The sequence below is a fragment of the Phoenix dactylifera genome, chromosome 14, assembly GCF_009389715.1.
Source record: "Phoenix dactylifera cultivar Barhee BC4 chromosome 14, palm_55x_up_171113_PBpolish2nd_filt_p, whole genome shotgun sequence".
Classification (NCBI taxonomy): Eukaryota; Viridiplantae; Streptophyta; class Magnoliopsida; order Arecales; family Arecaceae; genus Phoenix; species Phoenix dactylifera.
In genome coordinates this window covers 15,909,988-15,931,200 of record NC_052405.1, presented here as the reverse complement: position 1 = coordinate 15,931,200, position 21,213 = coordinate 15,909,988, and the positions used below count along the sequence as shown (strand labels likewise).

At 37.9% G+C, this 21,213-nt stretch overlaps 1 protein-coding gene across 2 annotated transcripts in view; it reads left to right on the top strand.

Annotated features, from left to right (window-relative positions):
• Positions 1–21,213, top strand: part of LOC103710847 (beta-galactosidase 15) — a 42,483-nt gene that overhangs the window by 19,075 nt on the left and 2,195 nt on the right. Inside the window, exons 5-16 of one of the 2 annotated variants that reach the window (XM_039133826.1) lie at positions 2,207–2,299; positions 3,386–3,529; positions 4,218–4,306; positions 5,204–5,309; positions 7,416–7,503; positions 7,678–7,802; positions 8,648–8,845; positions 11,942–12,174; positions 14,753–14,868; positions 15,143–15,240; positions 16,520–16,630; positions 20,301–20,411. In XM_039133826.1, coding sequence (XP_038989754.1) covers positions 2,207–2,299; positions 3,386–3,529; positions 4,218–4,306; positions 5,204–5,309; positions 7,416–7,503; positions 7,678–7,802; positions 8,648–8,845; positions 11,942–12,174; positions 14,753–14,868; positions 15,143–15,240; positions 16,520–16,630; positions 20,301–20,411 — 1,512 coding nt within the window. The remainder of the gene's footprint in view (positions 1–2,206; positions 2,300–3,385; positions 3,530–4,217; positions 4,307–5,203; positions 5,310–7,415; positions 7,504–7,677; positions 7,803–8,647; positions 8,846–11,941; positions 12,175–14,752; positions 14,869–15,142; positions 15,241–16,519; positions 16,631–20,300; positions 20,412–21,213) is intronic. The other variant, XM_039133827.1, reaches the window with a different exon arrangement.

Sequence of the window (21,213 nt, the reverse complement as noted above, 5' to 3'; positions counted from 1 at the left end):
AAGGGAAGATTACATAAAAATTCATTGAAGATGGCTTCCTTTCAGGGAGGACTTTTATGGATGTTTGTTTTGGATTTGGTCTTTGTACAGATAAGATGACGTTTTAGCCCTTTGACCGCATGCCTGTATAGTTTTTACTGATTTGGGAATATGTTGGGTGCTAAAAAGAGTTTCGTGGTAGGTCACTTTCATGCATCAAGGAACTCAACTTTCATAGGAAAGCTAGGAAGAAGCAAGGAGACAACACGTCTTGAAATAATTAAAAACTATAAAAAACTCTTCCAAGAGTCTTCATTCTGGCTCCTTTTCCTTCTCGGCCTCCTCCCTCCCACCCATCGCCTCCAAGGCCAGCCAAGGATCCACCACCTCCCTCCCAAGAGGTTGCCAGGTGCAGAGGCCGGTTGCACAGCCAGAGCGACTGCAGCAAAGAGAGGGTGGGTGGGAGAAAGCCAGAATGGAGACTATAGGGGTTTTTAGTTATTTTGGGACACACATAGTCTCCTCTCTTGTTCCCGGGACAAATCTTTGGTTGTGGGCTTTGCTCAACACCGGAAACTGTTTCTTTTTATCCAGACCTGAGGGCTGACCATCTCATCAAGTAAAAGTTGGGATCGAGTTTCTTGGTCCACAAGTGACCCACCACCCCACTCTTTTTACTGCCTTATGTATTCCTGGACTAATAGGTATTATACAGGCTTTTGGTCCAAGGGAAAAAATGACATCATATCGGTACGAAGACTGAATTCGAAACAAACATCCAAAAGGATCCATCCCTAAAAGAAAGCCACCTTCATTGAATTTTATGTAATTTTTACAAAGAGTAACTTGGACCTAGATACTAAAACCTTATTGATTATCAGAAAGCTCTTCATTCAGAAATAGATCATCAAACAACATAAGGAAAGAATAATCAAACTAAAATTACCAAGACTAAACCTATATAGACAAAGTGACTGTAAAAATCAAATCAGTTCAAAATTTTCATCATGGTAAGAAAGGCAGTGGCCAATTAGGTCAACAGAAAATCAGATCAATATTCAAATAAAACTAAAATCTGTATTACGAAAGCAGGAAATAATTGCCAATTTCCACTAATATATGATCCACTTATCTACACAAAAAGCTACTTTCTAATTAGACAAGCACACAGATCTCTAGATGGCGGTGTATAGTTTTTTTTTAATTTTTTTACTTTCAGAGGCATGCATACCCATGATGAAATAATAATTAAAGACGACTGCTTGGATGTGTTAATGGATTAAATTGCATCTTACCCACCACAATAACAAAGATGCCATCTGGCAAAATACAGTCATCTCAAGAAAATTTCCAAGTACTTTATTGATCTTGCACATATTGACAAAAAAACACAACTTAGTGTCATTGAATAATATCTTTCAGAAAAATTAAATTTATGTACTTGTGAATGAAAAGTTTGCATGAAACAATTGAAACCAACCAAAATGGCCATAACCGAAATCTGAAAATCTCAGTCAGTTTGGGACTAATCTTGATTGAAATTTGAAACCAATCAGTTTTGTCCCGAAACTTAAAGCCTTGCTTTTGAACCTTCATGCCTACCGAAAAAAGTTATGACTTGGAAATTAAATTTGTGGTTAGCATTTTTTTTCTTTTCTAGAATTGGAAACTATAGTAATCAAGGTACGTTGTCTCGGTACCGGCCCCATATTGGTGCCACACTATCACTATATCGGTACACTATGGTACGGGGTTGGTTCGACATACGGAGTGTCGGTACATCTCTATACCATGTACTGGTACTCAACTGGTATGATACACCCTGTACCACCCGGTTTGGTGTGGTACGACGTACCATGATAGTAATCAGGTCTTTGCTAATCGTTTCTTTGGTCTTGTTGAAGGTCTTCAAATCCCTTAAATATTAGGGGTCAAGAGGCAGGTTTTTTGAGCCCTCTCTCTATATGATTACATTGCTTTTGTAATTGAAAAATCATGCCTTTCCTCTTCTAGAAAGGACTTAAAGTCCTTCAAAGATCAGGGGTTGAGAGGCTGGTGCTTTTGAGCCCTCTAGAAGATATTGAAGATATTATGTTAATTTCAAATCCTAAACATATACTTGTTCTGGTATTGAGGACTTAGGACTAAAATACTTATCTTGACATGCAAATATACTTGTTATCTGCAGTTTCGGTTGAGATGTTGTCTGCATTCTCATTTTCTGCAGGATGAGATGCAAAGATTTGTAAAAATGATCGTGGACCTGATGAAACAGGAAATGCTTTTTTCTTGGCAAGGTGGTCCAATCATACTACTGCAGGTTAATAGTGTATTTATGATTACTAATAGTTAATGTTTTATTCCCCTGGAAGGCTTTCAAATTTATTCTTTTTTCTCCATAGTGGTTTCATCTGTTTCATTGACATGGATATATGCTTTTTAGGATTATAGTTTGGAAACCAGCTTAACCTTTAAAATTAGTGAAAAGGCTGGATATCATACATTTTTCCATTCTGGTTCCCATAATCATTTTGTAAGGTTGATTCATGGCATGCAGGCTGAGCCAGTTAATAGGGAGGATTTTGTCTAGGCTTCTGAAATCAAGAAGCTAAGTTAAATTTGTAGACCCTAAAAGACAAATATCTGCAGAATTGGATTGTATAATTTGCTAATGCGTACTTGAGTTTTTACAGAAATCTCTATTCTATTTATATTTAGATTCATAAAAATGAGAAATGAAATACAGAACCTGACCGAGCCAGTTTATTTGGTACTTGAGTTTTTACAGGAATCTCTATTCTATTTATATTTAGATTCATAAGAAAGAGAAATGAAATACAGAACCTGACTGAGCCAGTTTATTTGGACTATGCAGGGTTTATTTAATTTTCCAACTTATTTGTATTGTTATTTTAGTTAGGCACCCCCCCTCCTGTAGGAGGTTTACCGATCTTGAAATTAGTACATGAAGACTGATGTTCGCCCCTGACATGTGTATCTTGTGCACCCTCAACTGAAAAGCTGAAGCTGATTGTGAACATCCATCTGGCAGTGAATCAGGGCCTGCGATGTACCTACCTATCTTCCTTGATAGAGGAGTTTCTTGTTGACTTTTTTGGATACATCACGGGCAAGGTCTTGGCTGTTCAGCAATGTTGTCATGCTTTTGCGGGAAGCAAGGGACTTCGCTTCTTACAGTTTGCATAAAACAGATCTTTCTTATGCATTGGATTTATCAGATGTGCTTAACAATGTGTAACCAGTTTTAACGGTACTTCTAGAATATTATTTTTTTTGTGAGTAATTGGTAAATAAGTTGCATACGTAGTATTGCAGGTGCCTTTCTAAATGACCTTTTTTGCAAACAATCTTCCAAACATATTTTGATTTGAAGCAAATTCAACAGATTGAAAATGAATATGGAAATATTGAAGGTCAATATGGTCAAGGTGGGAAAGAGTATGTTCGATGGGCTGCCAAGATGGCACTTGGTCTTGGTGCTGGAGTTCCCTGGGTCATGTGCAAGCAAACTGATGCTCCAGAAACCATTGTAAGTGCCCTAGTGGTAACTTGTAAGCTTTTGTTCCTTTTTTTGCTCATGAATATCCTGTATCATAGTTGACAACAAGGTCTACTGTGCTGGAACCGGGGCCCAAACTGGTTGTCCGGCGGCATGGGTCGGTTTGCCCTTGTACCTTTTCGTGTCAAGCCTGTACCGACATAGTAGAGGAGGTTGGGGAGAGGGAGAACAAGAGAGAGAAAAAGGAGAGAGGGGGAAGGGGGAGAGAGGGAGGGAGAGAGGAGGCCGGCGGAGGTTGGTAGAGGGCTGACGAGCTCGCAAAGGAGGCTCCACCTCCTCCGTGCGTCCTCTGCACGGCAGAGGAAAGGCTCTGCCTCCCCCGTACGTCCTCCGCACGGTTCGCCGGCCTTTGCAACCCTCTCTCTTCCTTCCTCTCCTTCTCCCTCTCTCCCTCGCTCTCTCTCTCTTTTCCTCTATTTCCTTCTCCCCCTTTGATGGCTTTTCGTTTTGGTTGCCGGAACTATCTCGGTCCACCGCCAGTATGGCTCGGTACTCTCCGAACCGCCCGGTTCAGGACAGTTCCGCCGACCATGGTTGACACTTGACAGTGTTTGAATTAAATTTGATTGTTAATTTGTTGGTTATTAGTATTGTGCATTTTTTCCCCCTACCAGGTCCTTCAATTTTTTGTTCCCGTCTTGCCTTTTAATTTTGACAGATAGATTCCTGCAATGCATTTTATTGTGATGGTTTTCGACCGAATTCTTATAAGAAGCCAGCATTTTGGACAGAGGACTGGAATGGATGGTATGTCGATGCTTTCATAATTGGTTTCTTGGCATCTACAACTAATAACTTGGCTGTCATATTGACATTACATGAAATTTTCTTGCTTATGATATTGCGGATGATTGTCAGGCCCTTTTTTAGGCGCATTCCCATGTTTTTTCTCCCTTAGCTAGTTAGCATTAGATAACATGCCCTTTAAGTACACTGCTTTCTTAACAAGAAGAGTAGATACAAGAATGGTTTCTGAAAGAAAAAGATCATGTTATTTCCTTTGTTGTAGAGGACTTTCTGGAAATTGATATTGTTAAATTCAAATTTGACTACATATTGTGAACAGTGGGCGTTGGCCCTCCTTCTAACTCAAAAGAAAAGACTAGATATTGTTGTTAAATTTTGCCCTGTGGACATGAAAGCAGAAAACATAATTTGGCAGGGCAAGCTATTGGTGAATAAAGGTTCGCCGTACCGGTACCGAACCCCGTACCGGTGCCGCACTAGCATAAGCGTACCGAATGTCGGTACGGTACGGTATGCGGTACGTCAGGCGTACCGACACTGGCGTACCGATACCGGTATCCATCGGTACGGGTACGGTACGCCCGGTACCGACCTGTACCGATCGGTACAGCATACCATGGGCGTGATTCCAAGCTTCTGTTATTTATAATTAAATGTGTAGTAGCAATATTTCTTCATGTACTGCATGATCATCATAAACTAAAAAATGGCAGCAATAACATTCAAATCCTTCCCTTTACTATAATTACATGCCAAACACAACGATACTCTGAAAATTTTGTCTAATTTGATGCACACAATGCTTCTGTTTCTGTTTAATCATCTGTTATTTACTGGTTGTCAAACATAACATGGTTTATCAGAGCAAGCTTGACATGCATGAACTTTATTTTGAAGGTATGCTTCTTGGGGTGGAAGGCTGCCTCATAGACCTGTCAGAGATAATGCATTTGCTGTTGCTCGTTTCTTCCAACGTGGCGGAAGCTTTCAAAATTATTACATGGTAATATGATCTCTAGTTAAGAATGGTTTGCTATAATTTTAGGAGCAGATATAATTATATCACGTGGAAGTTATGGCTCAAAGGGCAAATCATTATTAACTGGATTAGTTCAGTCTTTATGCTTCAGTGATCCATCAAATTGTTTCTTCCCCAGCTGGACTTAAGCATCCTTTTGGTCAGACATCTTGTCTTGTTGACAGAATGCAAAGCTTAATAGCTCCGTGTCTGCTTGTTTTGAAAGAATCCATGATCCATAAAATTTGGCAAGACTGAAAAGAAAATCTCTTGCAATTTGAAAGTGAATATTTTCTTAATAAACCATATTCAATCCAATGACTATAATTATTTTTCCAATATAATGCACTAAGCTATATTTTACCAGACCTTAAAATCTATAAGAATAGAAGTAGAAAATCATTGGCTAAACTATATTGGAATCGTACATACTAAATAGTATATACATTCAAGCACACACATATAAGAGCATTATACATAACTTAAATAAGCTTTTGGCATCTTATTATAAGATAAAGTTCTGAACCTTCTGATAGTAGTCTTATGTAATGCATCATTCTCTTAGCACCCACCTTACCCTCCCCCCGCCTCCACAAGAGAGAGAGAGAGAGATTCCTGGTTCTACCCATGTTTGGATGGCTTAACATGTGTGAGGGTTCTATTTTGCTTCCCTACACAACTCATCTTTTTTCATGCCCTTATCAAACTAGGAGCCTACTTTAAGGCTGCATTGACCTTCAATCACCGGACTGCACCTAGGCTACCATTGGACCCTAATTGACAATTGAACATCTACCTTTTGACTAGCTGAACTGACATTAGGTTGGTATTTCTATTATAGTTGGTTTCCTTTTACTTATTTCCCTAATTTTGTTCACATTCCACTAGACCAATGGATTCCTATCAATTTAAGGGCCCTAGAAGCTTCCAATTGCACAATGGTTTTCTCCTTTGCATTTACATTAGCTCTGGTGGATAATGGAGCAACCTTGGTAGCATTTAGGAAAGTTCAATGGCAAGCTGGTGGATTCTGGGGCGCTACAAGCAATCTTTGAAGACCATGGTGGATTCCAAGCATTGGCAATGACCTTTAATAGTGAGATCTAACTACTAGTTTTCCTAATCTTCTAGTTCTAGTTTTAAATTCAGTATACGTACTGCAATATTAAGCAATTATAATCTTGTATGGTTCAAACTAAGGACTAGAAGGGTCTTTCTGGTGCATGAGCGCTACAATTAAGTCCTTGGCTTATCTTCTATTTGTAGGCAACCATTATTCCGCATGAACACCATAACCTTGAGCAATAACCTGCTTCCACGACATATTTAAATGAAAAAGCATGTGAGGATCCGTGTGGGGGAGTGTTTAGTCCCACATCGGTTATGAACTAGGTAGATCTTGGATACTTATGCAAGGCCAACTGGCCTAGGAACCCAAAAAATACCTATTGTCTAGTCTTTTGGATGAGGTTTTAGGCTGTTACACTTGCGGACTTCTATCAGTGACTTTACTCATGACCTGATAGCTGACTTATATGACCCCAATTTTTCTCTCTTGCATAAAGTAGGATATGATCCTACGACTTTGAGAGACTTTTTCGCTCACCCTACTCGACTAGGAAATTCCAAAACTCAGCTAAACTATAACTCAACACTTAAGCAACCCAGAAACACCTGTTTCTCATCTTGCTAGGTAAAACATTCACTTGCTTATCTCCTCTGGTGTCTGTGTAAGTAGTCAGTGTCTCAGTGATGACTTAAAATGTTAGTGTTAAGAGGAACAGGGCATGCTGTGCAGTCCTAAAACAATAGACCTTTTTTAACTAAAAATATCTGGAAAAAATTCAATAGCTGCTAGATGCTAACCTGTTCAGGATTGTGGTACTGGACTGAAATGGTATGCGCCAGCTGACACTTGAAACCCTGTATCAATTGAACCTTAGCAATATATATTTTAATTTCTTTGTTGAAAATGTTTAGCTGGTCATGTCTCTTGGATCTTTTTGTTAAGCAACTTAAACAAAAAAATCAAAACTGTCATGAGCAATCGAATAAGAGGTGTAACCTAAATCCATCTTGTAATGGTTGCAGTTTTTTGGTGGAACAAATTTTGGACGGACAGCCGGAGGTCCCTTCCAAATAACTAGCTATGATTATGATGCTCCAATTGATGAATATGGTATGTGAAATTCATGCTTTAGACAATTTTGTGGATTTACTAATTACCAACTGATCAAAATTCAGTTCTCATTAATTTTGTATTGGAATTTTATTAATCTGAGACTTGCTTAATATTCATGTAGCAATTTTTGATAATACGCTGAGATGCATCGAATGGCACCGATGTTTTCAGGTCTGCTAACCCAACCCAAGTGGGGACATTTAAAGGATCTGCATGCTGCTATAAAGCTTTGTGAACCAGCTCTTGTTGTTGTTAATGACTCACCCCAATATGTAAAACTAGGACCGATGCAAGAGGTTCGCATAGCCATTTCTACATATTGTTTACAAGGAGTGATATTGTTACTAATTACTTTTATTAAATTATTCTTTGCAGTTTGGATTTTGGTTACTTCTGTATGCCTGAAAATTGAAAATTTGAAATTTTCTTGGGCTATCAACTTTATCTCCATTGGTTTGAGAACTAAATTTATGTTTAGCTTTATTCTCTGCTGCTAATTCCTAGAGGTTTAATTAAGATCCTTGTTTGGCAAGTTTGCTTCAATTACGATTGTGATCCTTGCTATCCTATTGCCTAAAATTTACAGTCAGTGAGGAAAACTGGATCAAACAATTAAATTCCTTGCATTCAAATGACCAAAGTATCTTTTATAGACCCCTACCAATTCTCTTGACTTATGTAAACATCAGTTTTCACTTTTCTATATGCCCTTAAAAGTTACCTATTTCACATTAGTTTTTGCTGCCTCAGGACCGTAACCACGTACATCCTACTGTATTTTTCTTAAAAGTTGATTTACCGGTCAAATAAATCTTTATCCAAATCCATTGTCACTTTCATCTTGATCTTTTTAATTCCCTTTATACATTATAGCAGTCGCATTCATATTGTGACCTTTAAATCTTCACAACATCACAATCTTGACCAAGAACAATTATTCTTTCTTCCTAACCTTAATAAAATACCAGCAGACTTCTATTTGCAATAATGGAAGTGACAAGAGAAAGAGAACTGTTTGCAGAATTTTATTTTATCAATAAGAAAAATTTAATAGCAGTTCCCAATGAAATTGTTTCTTCCCATTGGAGGCAAAAAAAAACCTGTTGCTTACGTTGGAATCTGTTGGTATTGGTCCATTCAGGCACATATATATTCCAGTGAACGCGTGGATACAAATAGAAGTCTCTCAGAAAGCACAAGCATTTGCTCAGCATTCCTTGCAAATATTGATGAACACAAATCAGTTACTGTGAAAATCTTTGGTGAAGTTTATTCGCTACCACCCTGGTCTGTGAGCATATTACCAAATTGTAAAAATGTGGCTTTCAACACTGCCAAGGTGAGGTTCTTATCTAGAACTGCCGATTGGCATTTCATTTAATGCACTATTTGTTGTTGAATTAGATTTTAATTCATATTATCCAGTTAATTAATAATCTACAGCCACATCACATCTGGAGGCCAATCTTAGGAAGATCAGTCAAATTAGAAGGAATGGGGAAAGTAAAAGCAAATTAAATCAAGAGACGGTATTATCAAAAATGCTGAATAAACAAATACGTAATTCAGAATCCACAAATACAATCGGGACATTCGTTTTCCAAGGAAAATAAATGTCAATAACTTTCTATCATTTTCTAGTTGGTGAATCCAGGGAAAAGCTAGTAGTCATAAAGCCAAGTATGAACATTTTAAATCATATCTGCTAGCTGATACATAGTTTCTTTTTTCATTGATTAGTAATGGAAAGGGGCGAAAGAAAAACAACTTGTATTTCATGGCTCTTATTGTTTACATTGGATATGTGCATGTTTCATTCCATCTTGTTTAGTATTTATGTAACTATTTGGGGATATGAAATCCATGTAACCACTCTAGTCATTTTTCTTTTATCTTCATGTATACAACACCGATCCTCAGAAGTTTGACCTCCGGTTGACAGATGATATAAAAAGCTATGTAAACCTTCGGTGGAGCCTTTCTGGAGTTAAGAGTTATGCTTTGAAGACAACCCTCTTTTGTTTGGAGTAGGCTTGAAAAATGAAATTAATATCTGCAAAAATACATGCACCAGTTAATATCTTGTGGATCCATGAACACAAGGAAGTAATTATTTATTTATAGATATTTAGTCATATGCATAGCCTACTAGTGCAGACAGGTTAAAATTGGACAGAGTTTATCATGTAAGCTTGTCAATATTATGCTTAAGGGTGGTTTCTAAGTTTTGAAGGGGAAAATGAAGATGACACGTGATAATACATCAAAACATATTCAAGACATCAATTTTCAAGAAAAAACTATTATCAAAATGGATGGATGGAAGAAAGGAAGAAAAATAAAATTCTCTTTGCTGGAGCAATAAAGCACCGAGTTCACAAGTGGAGGATTTCTATCACAACAGAAAGTTTAAGAAAATTTCACAATCTGGAAAAGAATTATTATAGATAAATAAGACAGTGTTATATGGACAATTGGCATGGTGTGAAATGTCATTGTGTTGGACATGGATTTTCCAAAAATTGAGGCACAGGGGCATGACAGTACATATGTATACATGCACACACATATTTTATATGTAAGTATAAATCTATATATGTGTTTGTATATTTGTATGCGTGTGTATATGTGTGCGAGCATGTGTACACAAGCTACTGTTTTGATTCTTATCCAAAAAAGAGAAATTCGAAGGAAGGAGAAAGAGAGAGAGATGTACACTGTCCTATTAAGTTTTGGACATGGTAGCCTCCAAAAATTTAGTCATGGGGCATGATGTTTATATACCTACATACATTTGTATGTCTCCCTGTCTATATGTAATTATGTGTGCAGGTATGTATTCATATATGTTTGTGTATGTATGTGGGTATATTTACATATATACATACATGCATATATATATATATGTGTGTGTGTGTGTGTGCACATCATGCCCGCGCACATGCGTGTGTAAGCTCTCATTTTAAATTTTGATGCTTATCCAAAAAAGAGAAACTTGAAAAAGAGGAGAGAAAGAGAGATTTTATGCTGTCTAAGAAACAGATAATATAATGGCAACGAGTTTGCTAGTAATTTATGTTACTTGTTAGGTTTATTCAAGGTTACTTAAGATGTATTAAGATCATAAATGATTTTGTTAACTTTATACCAAAAAACATGATAACATTTCACTTAAGGCTTCAATGTCACCTTAATAACTTGACTTAAACCCATTGTGATACTCTGCTTAAAGTATCTGGCGCTTGAAACTAGAATTCCCTTGCATGAACTGTAGAAAAATTGCCAAGTGTTAACTCTTTTTGCTAACTTCAGAAGGACACTTGAAAGAGAGTGCCCAGCCATTTCATTTTACGTCTTGCCAAGTTCAAGCATCCAAAAGTGTTGACACTTCCAAAAACTTGAAAATGGAGTTTAAGTAACACAGGTTCACGCTTCATCCATAAAAGAAGGATGGACAAGAGTGAACAAAGCTTAGATAACATGTAAGTAACAAAGATTCAAAGTGAAAATGATTGAAATCTAGCACTATCGAAACTGCAAAAGGAGGCAAAATGGTTAAGAATGAAAAAAATACCAAGAAAAATGTAAATTGCAGTTCTCTGGGTGGAGCATATAAAGACCAAAATAGACTTAAGCAACATTAGAAGTGGAGAATGTAAAGACCAAAATAGACTTGGGCAACAGTAAAAGCATGCACCATTGATGTTTTCATAATTTGCTTGTGGTTTCCAAACATAAATATTGTGTGACATCTAGAAGAAATCAACAGCCTGACGTCACTCATGGTATTTTTGCAAATTCTTTTAGTTATCACATCTTGTAAGCCAGCTTGCGCAGGTTGGCTAAATTCACTTGAATACCTGAGAAGAAATTGACAAGAAGAATTGAGAAGTTAAAGAACACTTAAATTGACTTTGTTATTATTAATTTATATTCTGCAATATATTATGATTAGGAAGAGACAAATTTATTTTCTAATCTTACAGTTGAAGTTTCTTACTCTTAAATTAAATGAGTTATTATTACCAATCTTGGGAAATTACTATTAGCTACCACCTTCTCCCCTATTATAACAAAATTTCTCTAGTCAAATGCGAATCATATCACAAACACCCAATGGCCAAACATTTCGACAGATTAATGAGCCTTACATAGGATGCCCTTAAAGTTGGTGGCACAGTGAAAGCCTCTTTGGATTAAACCAAGAGTAGAACTAGTTTCAATCTGCAGTAATCCTTTATTGGGAGGTATTCCTATATATACAATTGCATAAGATGTGATCCCTGTGCATGGTCTGCAACACTATATGACAAAACACCATGCTTACATGAATAATATTTATAATATAGAATTCAGCAGACAACTGTTTTTTGAACAAGCACTAGCCACTTGTTTTTGTGTTCATTTGTATAATCTAATATACCCTGCACGACAGGTAGGGTCTCAGGTTTCAATCAAAACAGTTGAATCTGGCTCTCCTAGTCGTTCAAACAAAACAGAACCTGGAGAGTTACTACTTCACAATGAAGGTTTCTTTATTTCAAGCACCTGGATGACTTTGAAAGAATCAATTGGTGCATCGGGCAATAACAGCTTCACAGCTCATGGCATATTAGAACATTTAAATGTGACAAAGGATACCTCCGATTACTTATGGTATATTACCAGGTAAGTCATAATCTCAATTTTTTACACTCTACTTGAACCAGCTTACTTAAATATCATAAACAAAAATCATTCTGTAAAATGTATGTGTACACTTTTGTTTAACAATTGAGAAGACATTGAATTCACTAGAGCTAGGCAGTCCTTTTCTCCAACTTGTTCCATATTACTGCATCCTTGAGGCTTTTGTGAATGACGGAAAATGTTCTTAGTCACAGTATAAGATGCAATTTTTTCGTATTGTCTAGACTCTAGACCTACCCATCCTGGACATAAAGTGACAAAATTTTCTTTGTTGCTCCCTCCCTCCCTCCCTCCCTCTCTCTCTCTTTTCTGTATTAGAGGCTTTGTCCTTTACCTGAAGTTATCTAGGATAGGAGGGGATAAGACTTTTTATGTGCTATCATGGACATTGAAGTGATGGATTAGGGTTTTAGAAGAAAGTATTTGAAGGTTTGTGGATAGGGACCAGGCTTTTTGAAGTGTTTTCTAGGTTAATAATGGATGGCAATGCTTCTGGTGGTGTTAAGGGATCAACGTAGTGTAAGATCAGATTAAAGCTCAATTGATAACTGCAGAAAATAGTATAAATATAGTATAAGAGGAAGAAGAATAGAATATAAGGATGAAGAATAGAATATAGAATAAAGGGAAAAGAATCAGATGGAAGAATGAGAAATAAGGAGAAAGAACAAGAGAAGGGGAAGGAAGGAAAACCAAATCTTGACTTTCTTTTAATCAAATAAACTCAAAGAATCTCTCAAAAGGGAGGATTACAATCTTTATATAGACTTAAGATCAAGATTTGTTGTACCGGAACCGGGGTTCAGACCGGTTGCCTAGTAGCACGGGTCGGTACAGGGTCGTATCGTTTCGTGCCGGGCCCGTACTAACATAGTAGAGGAGGCCGGAGAGAGGAAGAATGGGAGAGAGAAAAAGAGAGAGAGGAGGAGAGAGAAAGAGGGTGGCGTTGCCAATGGGAGTTTTTGAAGAGAACCCATGATTCTGAAGATGACAAAGAAAGCGTTGATTTGGGTGGCCGGCAGAGGGCCGGCGAGCGCGCAGAGGGCTGCGGAGGGAGGAGCTTCGCCTTCGGCCCTCTATTTCGTTCCAAACATGGTCCCTGTAGGGGGCCCCTTTTTAAATTTGCAATTTTTAAGTAAAGTCGGCAAATCTCGTGCCCTCCGCAACCCTCCGCATGCTCGTCAGCCTCTGCTCTTCCTTCCTCTCTCTCTCCCTCCTTCTCCTACTCACTTTCTCTCTCTCTCTCATTTTCTCTCTTTCCTTCTCCTTCTCCCTCTCTGCGCGCCTCCGCTCTCCCTCTCCCTCTCCCTCTCCCTCCCCCCACTCGCTCTTTTTTTCTCTTTTTCCTTCTTCTTCTCCATCGGATGATTTTCGTTTCGGTTGCCAGAACCATCCCGATCCGCCGCCCGGTACTCCTTGAACCACCTGGTTCTCTCCGAATTGCCAGGTTCAGGACGGTTCCGCCAACCTTGCTTAAGATTCTAACCACATTAGATTTTGATCCTTGAATCAAAAACAAAGCGTAGCCATCAATTAAAACATGATAAGAGAAAACCTAAAAGGTCTCTAATAAGTTACCGAAATAGTACCACATAATGGTTCTGCTACAATGCTGCAAACAGTGTTTGTGAACAATGCCTGCTACAATGATGCTACAGTAACTTGACAATGAAGGTCTTGTTAAACTTTACTAGAATCTCTTTGTTAGAACATGGTCTGCTGGGATCTTGAACCAGTGATGTTATGGGCCATTGTTAGAACATGGACTGTTGGGATCTTTTGAACCAATGATATTATAGGCCATTGGATGAAATTTTCAGCTTTAATGGGCATTGATCTTGTGCCCGAAACTCAAATTCCAACCAAAAAACTCTCCCGCTCATGAAGGTCCCAAGTGCTGGCTTTTAGACAATGTGTTGTTCCTCAAAACTGGTCATTATTAATCAAATTCAATCACAATGAAGTTGGCTTAATGTTATTTAGTGAAAAGAATTATAATTTGGACTTATTTGAAGAGCATGAATTAGCTAACATAAGGGATATAACAAAATATATGACTGACTAATACAAGATGATAATTTACTAACATTTTCATAAGAAGGTAAACATGGAGACTGCTTAGCAAGGTTTTAAATGCTGGTATGGAAAATCAGTAGCAATCAGTTTCTTTTTTATTAAATTGTTGACTGAATTACAAAATTTGTAGAATCGTTCTATTAAGGTCTTTATATGACTCGTTGTCAGACAATTTGGTCTTAAAGATTCATTTTTCGGTATATATATGAAGCATACTCATCAGGACTCACTGATAATATTCAACATTGTCGTTCAAGCTCCCTGAGGGGCATAAAAACTTGTGTACAATGGGTACCTCTGCCTAGGGTAGTTGGATTTGGTGCTATCAGAAAATAAAACAAAGATATAAGAATTGATTCTACTATGATGATTGCTTTCACTATAATATTTTGTTGGCTTTTCAGTATATCTATTTACTCCTACAGCTCTCTGTAGTCATTTTGCATCATTTGGTGGTCACTTAATCTTTACTGCAATTCAGAATAAATGTTTCTGATGAGGATATTGCATTTTGGGAGGAAATGGACTTTCTTCCATCACTTACGATTAATAAAACACGCGACGTGGTTCGAGTATTTGTAAATGGTCACCTCTCAGGTACTAATTTCATTTTTTTGTGGCATCGATTTTTAAATATATTAATTAGCATGATGAATGTGCCAATATATCCTACCAATGCATGTGATCCTACTGATGCATGCAATATGCCATTTTTCTACACAATGATCACCAATGTATGCATGTATCTTTTCATTGGCATCGCTATGAGGCACAATTGCATATGCACTTAATTGTTTCTAGTTTCATTCATGTCTTCATGTATTGATTTGGGCTGGCTATATATTCATCTAACATATCTGTGGAATTGAAGGCAGTAAATTTGGCAATTGGGTTCCACTGAAGCAGCCTCTTCATTTGGTTCAGGGATGCAATGAATTAGTTTTATTATCAGAGACTGTTGGCTTGCAGGTAGTGTGTATTTAAATTAAATTATGGTCCGATCTGCTATCATGCTATTCTCTATAGAACCAAGAATAATGCTTTATTACAATTAGCATACATATAATTGCAGTATCCAATGTTCAGATTACAGTGCAAAACTGGACAGTTCATGCTTTTGAAACAGGTTAAGCAGTGAATGGGGTTGAGCTGTGCCAAGCTGGGCTGACCCAACTGGCTCTGCCTTGTTTCAGCGCTATTGACCTCTTTTGCCACTTCGCCCCAACTAACCCCAACCCAAACCCCCTTTTCCCTCCCAATTTGATCACCCTACACTATGATGAGTTAGAAATATTTACAAGGTTGTGGTTGCGTGAGCATGAGGTATAGAATGGGGGATATTTCTAACTCATCAATTTGATAGCAACTTGGAAAAGGGAAAGGCTGGACTCTACATAGTACTGAAATATGGCGACTGCAACACAAAATTCTTCCATGCCTATGCTAGTGCAAGGAAGCGGAAGAATTCCACTAACAAGTTAGAGTTTCTAGGCAAAACTCTGGACAATGCAGAAGATATTAAAAGAGCCTTCATAGTGATTCCAATGAAAAGATACAGAATTTTCCTCGCTTTTGCATCCATCTCAGCAAGAACCATTTGTCATCTGATGCACGTTGCTAGCATGTTCTCTGAGCACACCTTGTGCTGTAAATGCATATTCATGGACTTATGGGTAGGCCAAAGGTCAAAAGATCCCTCCTTTTATCTCGTCACTTCTCTCTATTCATTAAGTGACCCACAAGATGCCAACCCGTCCAATCGCCTGGAACCTTTCCTCTCCTCATTTGCCTTCTTTGGTGACCCTCTCGACCACCATCAATAAAGATTTAGGAGTACCGGCACTAGACCAGCATCGTCTCTGCTAGCCAGTTTAAAGTCATATCAGACTAATACTAGATCAGTAATATGATCATTAGAGACACTAGTGGTGCTTTTAGTTCATGTTGATCATTTAGCAAGTTGTTATTAAATAATGTGATATAGTAAATGTTTAGCAAATGCTTCACCATGTCTGATAAAGAGATATAATGACAGCTATGTTTTAAACATTTTTTCCAGATTTCAGTGATGTACTATTCAAGCAAATTTCAATTCTAGCCCTTATTTTTCCTACATCAAAATATTATATGTTTGCCAACAAGACAATATTTGTGGGTGCTTGCTGTCAGAATCCGTATATACAATATAATTTCATGTAGATGTTAAAATAATATTATTTTACTTATGGTGAATTGTTTTATATTGTAGAATTATGGTGCTTTCCTTGAGAAAGATGGAGCAGGATTTAGGGGCCAAATAAAACTGTCTGGCTTCAAAAATGGGGATATTGATCTTTCCAATTCTCTCTGGACATATCGGGTATATAATATTATTTTCAGTTTCAATTTTTTGCCTCATCTCTATTTTTTTTAGTTGTTTTATAGCTTCCATGCCTACATATTTAGCATATTTGTTGCCTTTTCTCCCCATTGCACAAAATATAACATATTATTCAACATTGTATCTAATGTTTTTCATTTTAGGTATCTTGGCTAAATTAAGACTATTGCTAATTATTAATTAGAATTCCTGAATATGTTCAGTGGCCCTTCTTGTTGAACTGATCTTTATGCTAATGCAAAGTAAATTTAATCAATGAGACAACTTAAAACAGAAGGATCAGAAATGTTTTTCCAGGAATGTGTTGAGATTTGTTATACTCTTATCATCTCATCAAGATCAAAGCATAAGAGCATACATATCTGTTTACATATATACGTACATTATATATATGGGTTTTTTGCATGGATACCCTTCTAAATATAGGATTTTGCGTGAATACCCTTCCAAAATTGATATTTGCATGTATACCATCGTAAAATATTTATTTTGCTATTCTACCCTTTTTTATTCTTATTTTTGCATTTGTACCCATGCATCTAACGCCGTTAAAAAATTAACGGTTTTAATTAAAATGACTAAAATATTCTTAATGGGTAGGCGTGCAAATAGAAATTTTTATAAGGATATACAAGTAAATAGAAACTTTACCACACTTTTGGATAAGAATTTAGGCAATTCTAATTAGTCAGAATCATAATTATGAGGTGTTGGGCAACCCATGACTTGAAAGACTTGCAATTGACCTCCAGTCAGAATAGGTGACTTATGACCTACTAACTGAGTCCGTCTACAAGCCCGACCTTCTTCCAAAATCCAATTCCATTGCAGAAAACTGGCACATGACCCATATTTAGTTGAGTGTTCCCTCACTTTCTCCCTTCAAAAGTTAAAAGAAACAAAAACCAAAAAAACAGGAGGAAAAAAAAAAGCCAGCTATCGAGACGCCAGAGGTGTCAACAGTGTAATAGATCGAGAGAGAACCCTGACGGGCTGAGGTTCCTTTGGATTCTGTGAACCAGCAGTCCTCTCTCTCTCTCTTCTGGGCCCAAGAGATTCTAAAGCAGAGCACAGTTGTGTGGAGCTCTTGTCTTCTTCTTCTTCTTGGGATCCTGATACGCAGGGGGCAGGGAGGAAGCCGGGCACCGGGGGGGTGGTGGGGGGTGGGGCGGGGTGGGTTGCGGGTGTGGGGTGGGGAGGGGAGGGAAGAGTAAGGCATCGGAAGGGGAGGGGTGGGTGGGTTGCGGGTGTGGGGTGGGGAGGGGAGGGGAGGGAAGAGTAAGACACCAGGAGGGGAGGGGGGGGGGTGTGGTTGCGGGTGTGGGGAGGGGAGGGAAGAGTAAGGCACCAGGGGGGTGGGGGTTGCGGGTGTGGGGTGGGGAGGGGAGGGAAGAGTAAGGCACCGAGACGGGAGGGGGGGTGTGGTTGCGGGTGTGAGGAGGGAAGGGGATGGGAGGGAAGAGTAAGGCACGCGGGGGGGTGGGTGGGGTGGGGTGTGCGGGTTGCGGGTTGCGGGTTGCGGGGGTGGGGAGGGGAGGGAAGAGTAAGGCACCGGGAGGGGAGGGGGGGTGTGGTTGCGGGTGTGGGGAGGGGAGGGGAGGGAAGAGTAAGGCACCGGGGGGGGGATAGTAAGGATAATATTGTCATTTCAAATTTTTATTTTATTTGTAATGAATATATATATGATGTTTTTAACACCGTTAGAACAACCGTTATATTAGGGGTATTTGTACAATAACAGAGTTTTACGAGGGTATACATGCAAATATCAATTTTGAAAGGGTATTCACGCAAAATTCGATATTTAGAAGGGTATCCATGCAAAAAACCCTATATATATATATATATATATTTGTATGTATATATATGTGTGTGTGTGTGTGTGTGTGTGTTTATGTATGTGCGCGCGCGTGTATTGTGTGTTTGTGTACATGTATGAATATACATGCATGCACACTTGTGGGCATGGGAGCAGGCACGTGCATGTGCATATGCTTGCATGTCTCTGAGTGCTGGGGCACGCACGCATGCATGCATGTGTGTGCACGTGTGCTGGTGGTGTGCATGCTCCTGCATGCTTGTATTCTAGCCTTGTAGGCTTCTTAAATGATAGTCTCCAAGTTTAGTTATGTCACAAATCAACATATATAAGTTGCAAAAGAACACTTGAATGCTGTACAAAGTTAAGGGATTGACAATGAGAGGATCAGGAGGACTTGACAGCAAGAAGCTTCAACTTCGAGGGTGAAGCCTTGTCATAGTACTCCTCAGGTGTAAGACAGCAGCTTCTTTGTTTTCTGATATAAAGTACAGTGGCATGTTGAGGATCTAATTTATTATCCAGCTGTAGAAGAGCTTGTCATGTAAGGCATGCATAAGGTGTTATCAGGTGGACTTAAGTGGTAAGTGGATGATTGTTTGATGAAATAATGGTGCTTGTTCTAGATTTGAGGGATCAGGAAAACATAAAAACAAACACAATCTCTGGAAGTATCCAATGTGTAGACATGACAAGACAAATTTATGTGTTCTTGTTTACTTAAAACAATCTAAATCCAAATTCATGATAAACCTGATGAAGAGTCCCCTAAGAAACGAAATAGTTTGCTCAAAAACTGGTTTCGTATATGACCAACTCTTTCACATTTAACAGTCATCCAATCCTTATTCAATGTCAAGTTTTTATCGATAAACCTTAAGATAAGTTGTTACACAAATACTCTTAAGTTCTAAAGGGAAGGTCAGCTATTCAGAAAGCAACTGACTGTTGATATTAGACACTTCTAAGAACATGACTAGATCAAAGTTCTCATTTATTTACTGAAGCTAGACTTCAATGAACACAAGGGTGGATGTAATTTGCTTAAAGTAAGACTCTTGCTTCAAAGTTTTGAAGTGACTAACAAGGGAAGATATTGTATACACTGAGGTATGTGCAACAATTATTGCTAGTGGAGGAATTGATACTTGTAATATTTTTTGGACGTCGAGATATCTAAAAGATATAGCCTACTTGCTCTCAAGATATAGTTTGGTATGCCATTGTTTTTTTGAATGCATTTTTTGTAAGCTTCGTTGCTATTACCATCATATGGAGAACCTATGTAAAAATAATTTTAAATCACGTTGTTCATTTTATGTCGAAGTTGATGAGTGGGAATATCCATTACATTATTTAGGGAATGAATCCTCTATATTCAGTTATGAAAAACAAATGAATAAGGCCCCATACTACGGGTGTTTTGCGATACATGTGACCTTGCTTAGAAGTCGACAAGTTCAATGTGCAGCCATCAGCTTATTTTAATGTGCTTTTCTTCTAATAGGATTATGTTTGCTATAAAGCATAAACTTTGTCAAACTAGCATATTAAGGAAGTACATGGGTTATATCCAGTTTATCCACATGTTAGTTGATGAAAAGGGGTATAGGCAATGTAGGTTTGTTGAGAAACCTGGATGTAGTTTGATGTGAGAAGGTGATCCCTTAATGTAGGTTCGTCCATAAATTTGCAGATGATATTGAAGTCACCACAGCAATTGATTTTGATGAGGATTGGTCTATTTTTATAAATTCATTCAACTTGGCAGTGCAGTAATTATTTATTTAAAGAGATAATGTTAAATACTTTGTTTTCTAAATGATACAGGTAGGGTTAAAAGGGGAGTTTGCAGAACTATATGCTCCAGATAAACAGAAAAATGCAGATTGGACTGACTTGAAGCTTGCTTCTCTACCATCTGCTTTTACATGGTACAAGGTAAGCTGAATATATGGCTTCTAAGAAATGCAGACAAATCTGATTTCCAAAAAGTCTTAGCTGCTAAAGAGAGGTTTCAAACAAGATCTCTCCCTTATTATGAGGGCCATATGATGACAACAGATATTTCCAGTATGAACTGAAGCAACATGTTTTTATATGCAATTTCAAGTGAAATTGGTTCCATTTTTAATAACATCTGTGGTAGTTAGAAGTATTTCATATGCCTCTGTGCTTCATAAAGCTAGATGTTCTCTACTTCTGCTTGAGTTTCCATATGTTTCAGATGTAGGATCAATGTACATGAAGTTAATGAATTTCCAAGTCCCTGAATTGCCTAAGCAATTTCAGTGTTCAGTGTCTGAGATGTAACTATAGTATCTCATGTCATTTGAATCTAATGTCTTAATGCAACCATTTGTTTGAACGAGTCATTTGCTCTTAAGGAGCTTACAAGCGCACACTTGTTCTCAAGCATACGTAGACATTCTCACATGGAAATGCTCTCAAGCATGCACATGCATGAGTGCGATCATACTCCAATGGAAAACAATTGGGTCTTTTCAGGAGAATGAAAACATTGATTTGATTCACGTGATTGCTGACTTATGTCATAGGATGGCGTCCTTTACACCATTTCTTGTGTTACAACAAAGATAACTCTCCATATGACTTACTGTTAATAAATTGTCTGATTGATGTAGAATTATGGAAATAAATAATTTCCTTTTTCTCTTATGATCATTTAAATGTAAAGCCCGAGGCAACAGTAAAGAGATGATTGCCTTTTCTCTTATATACC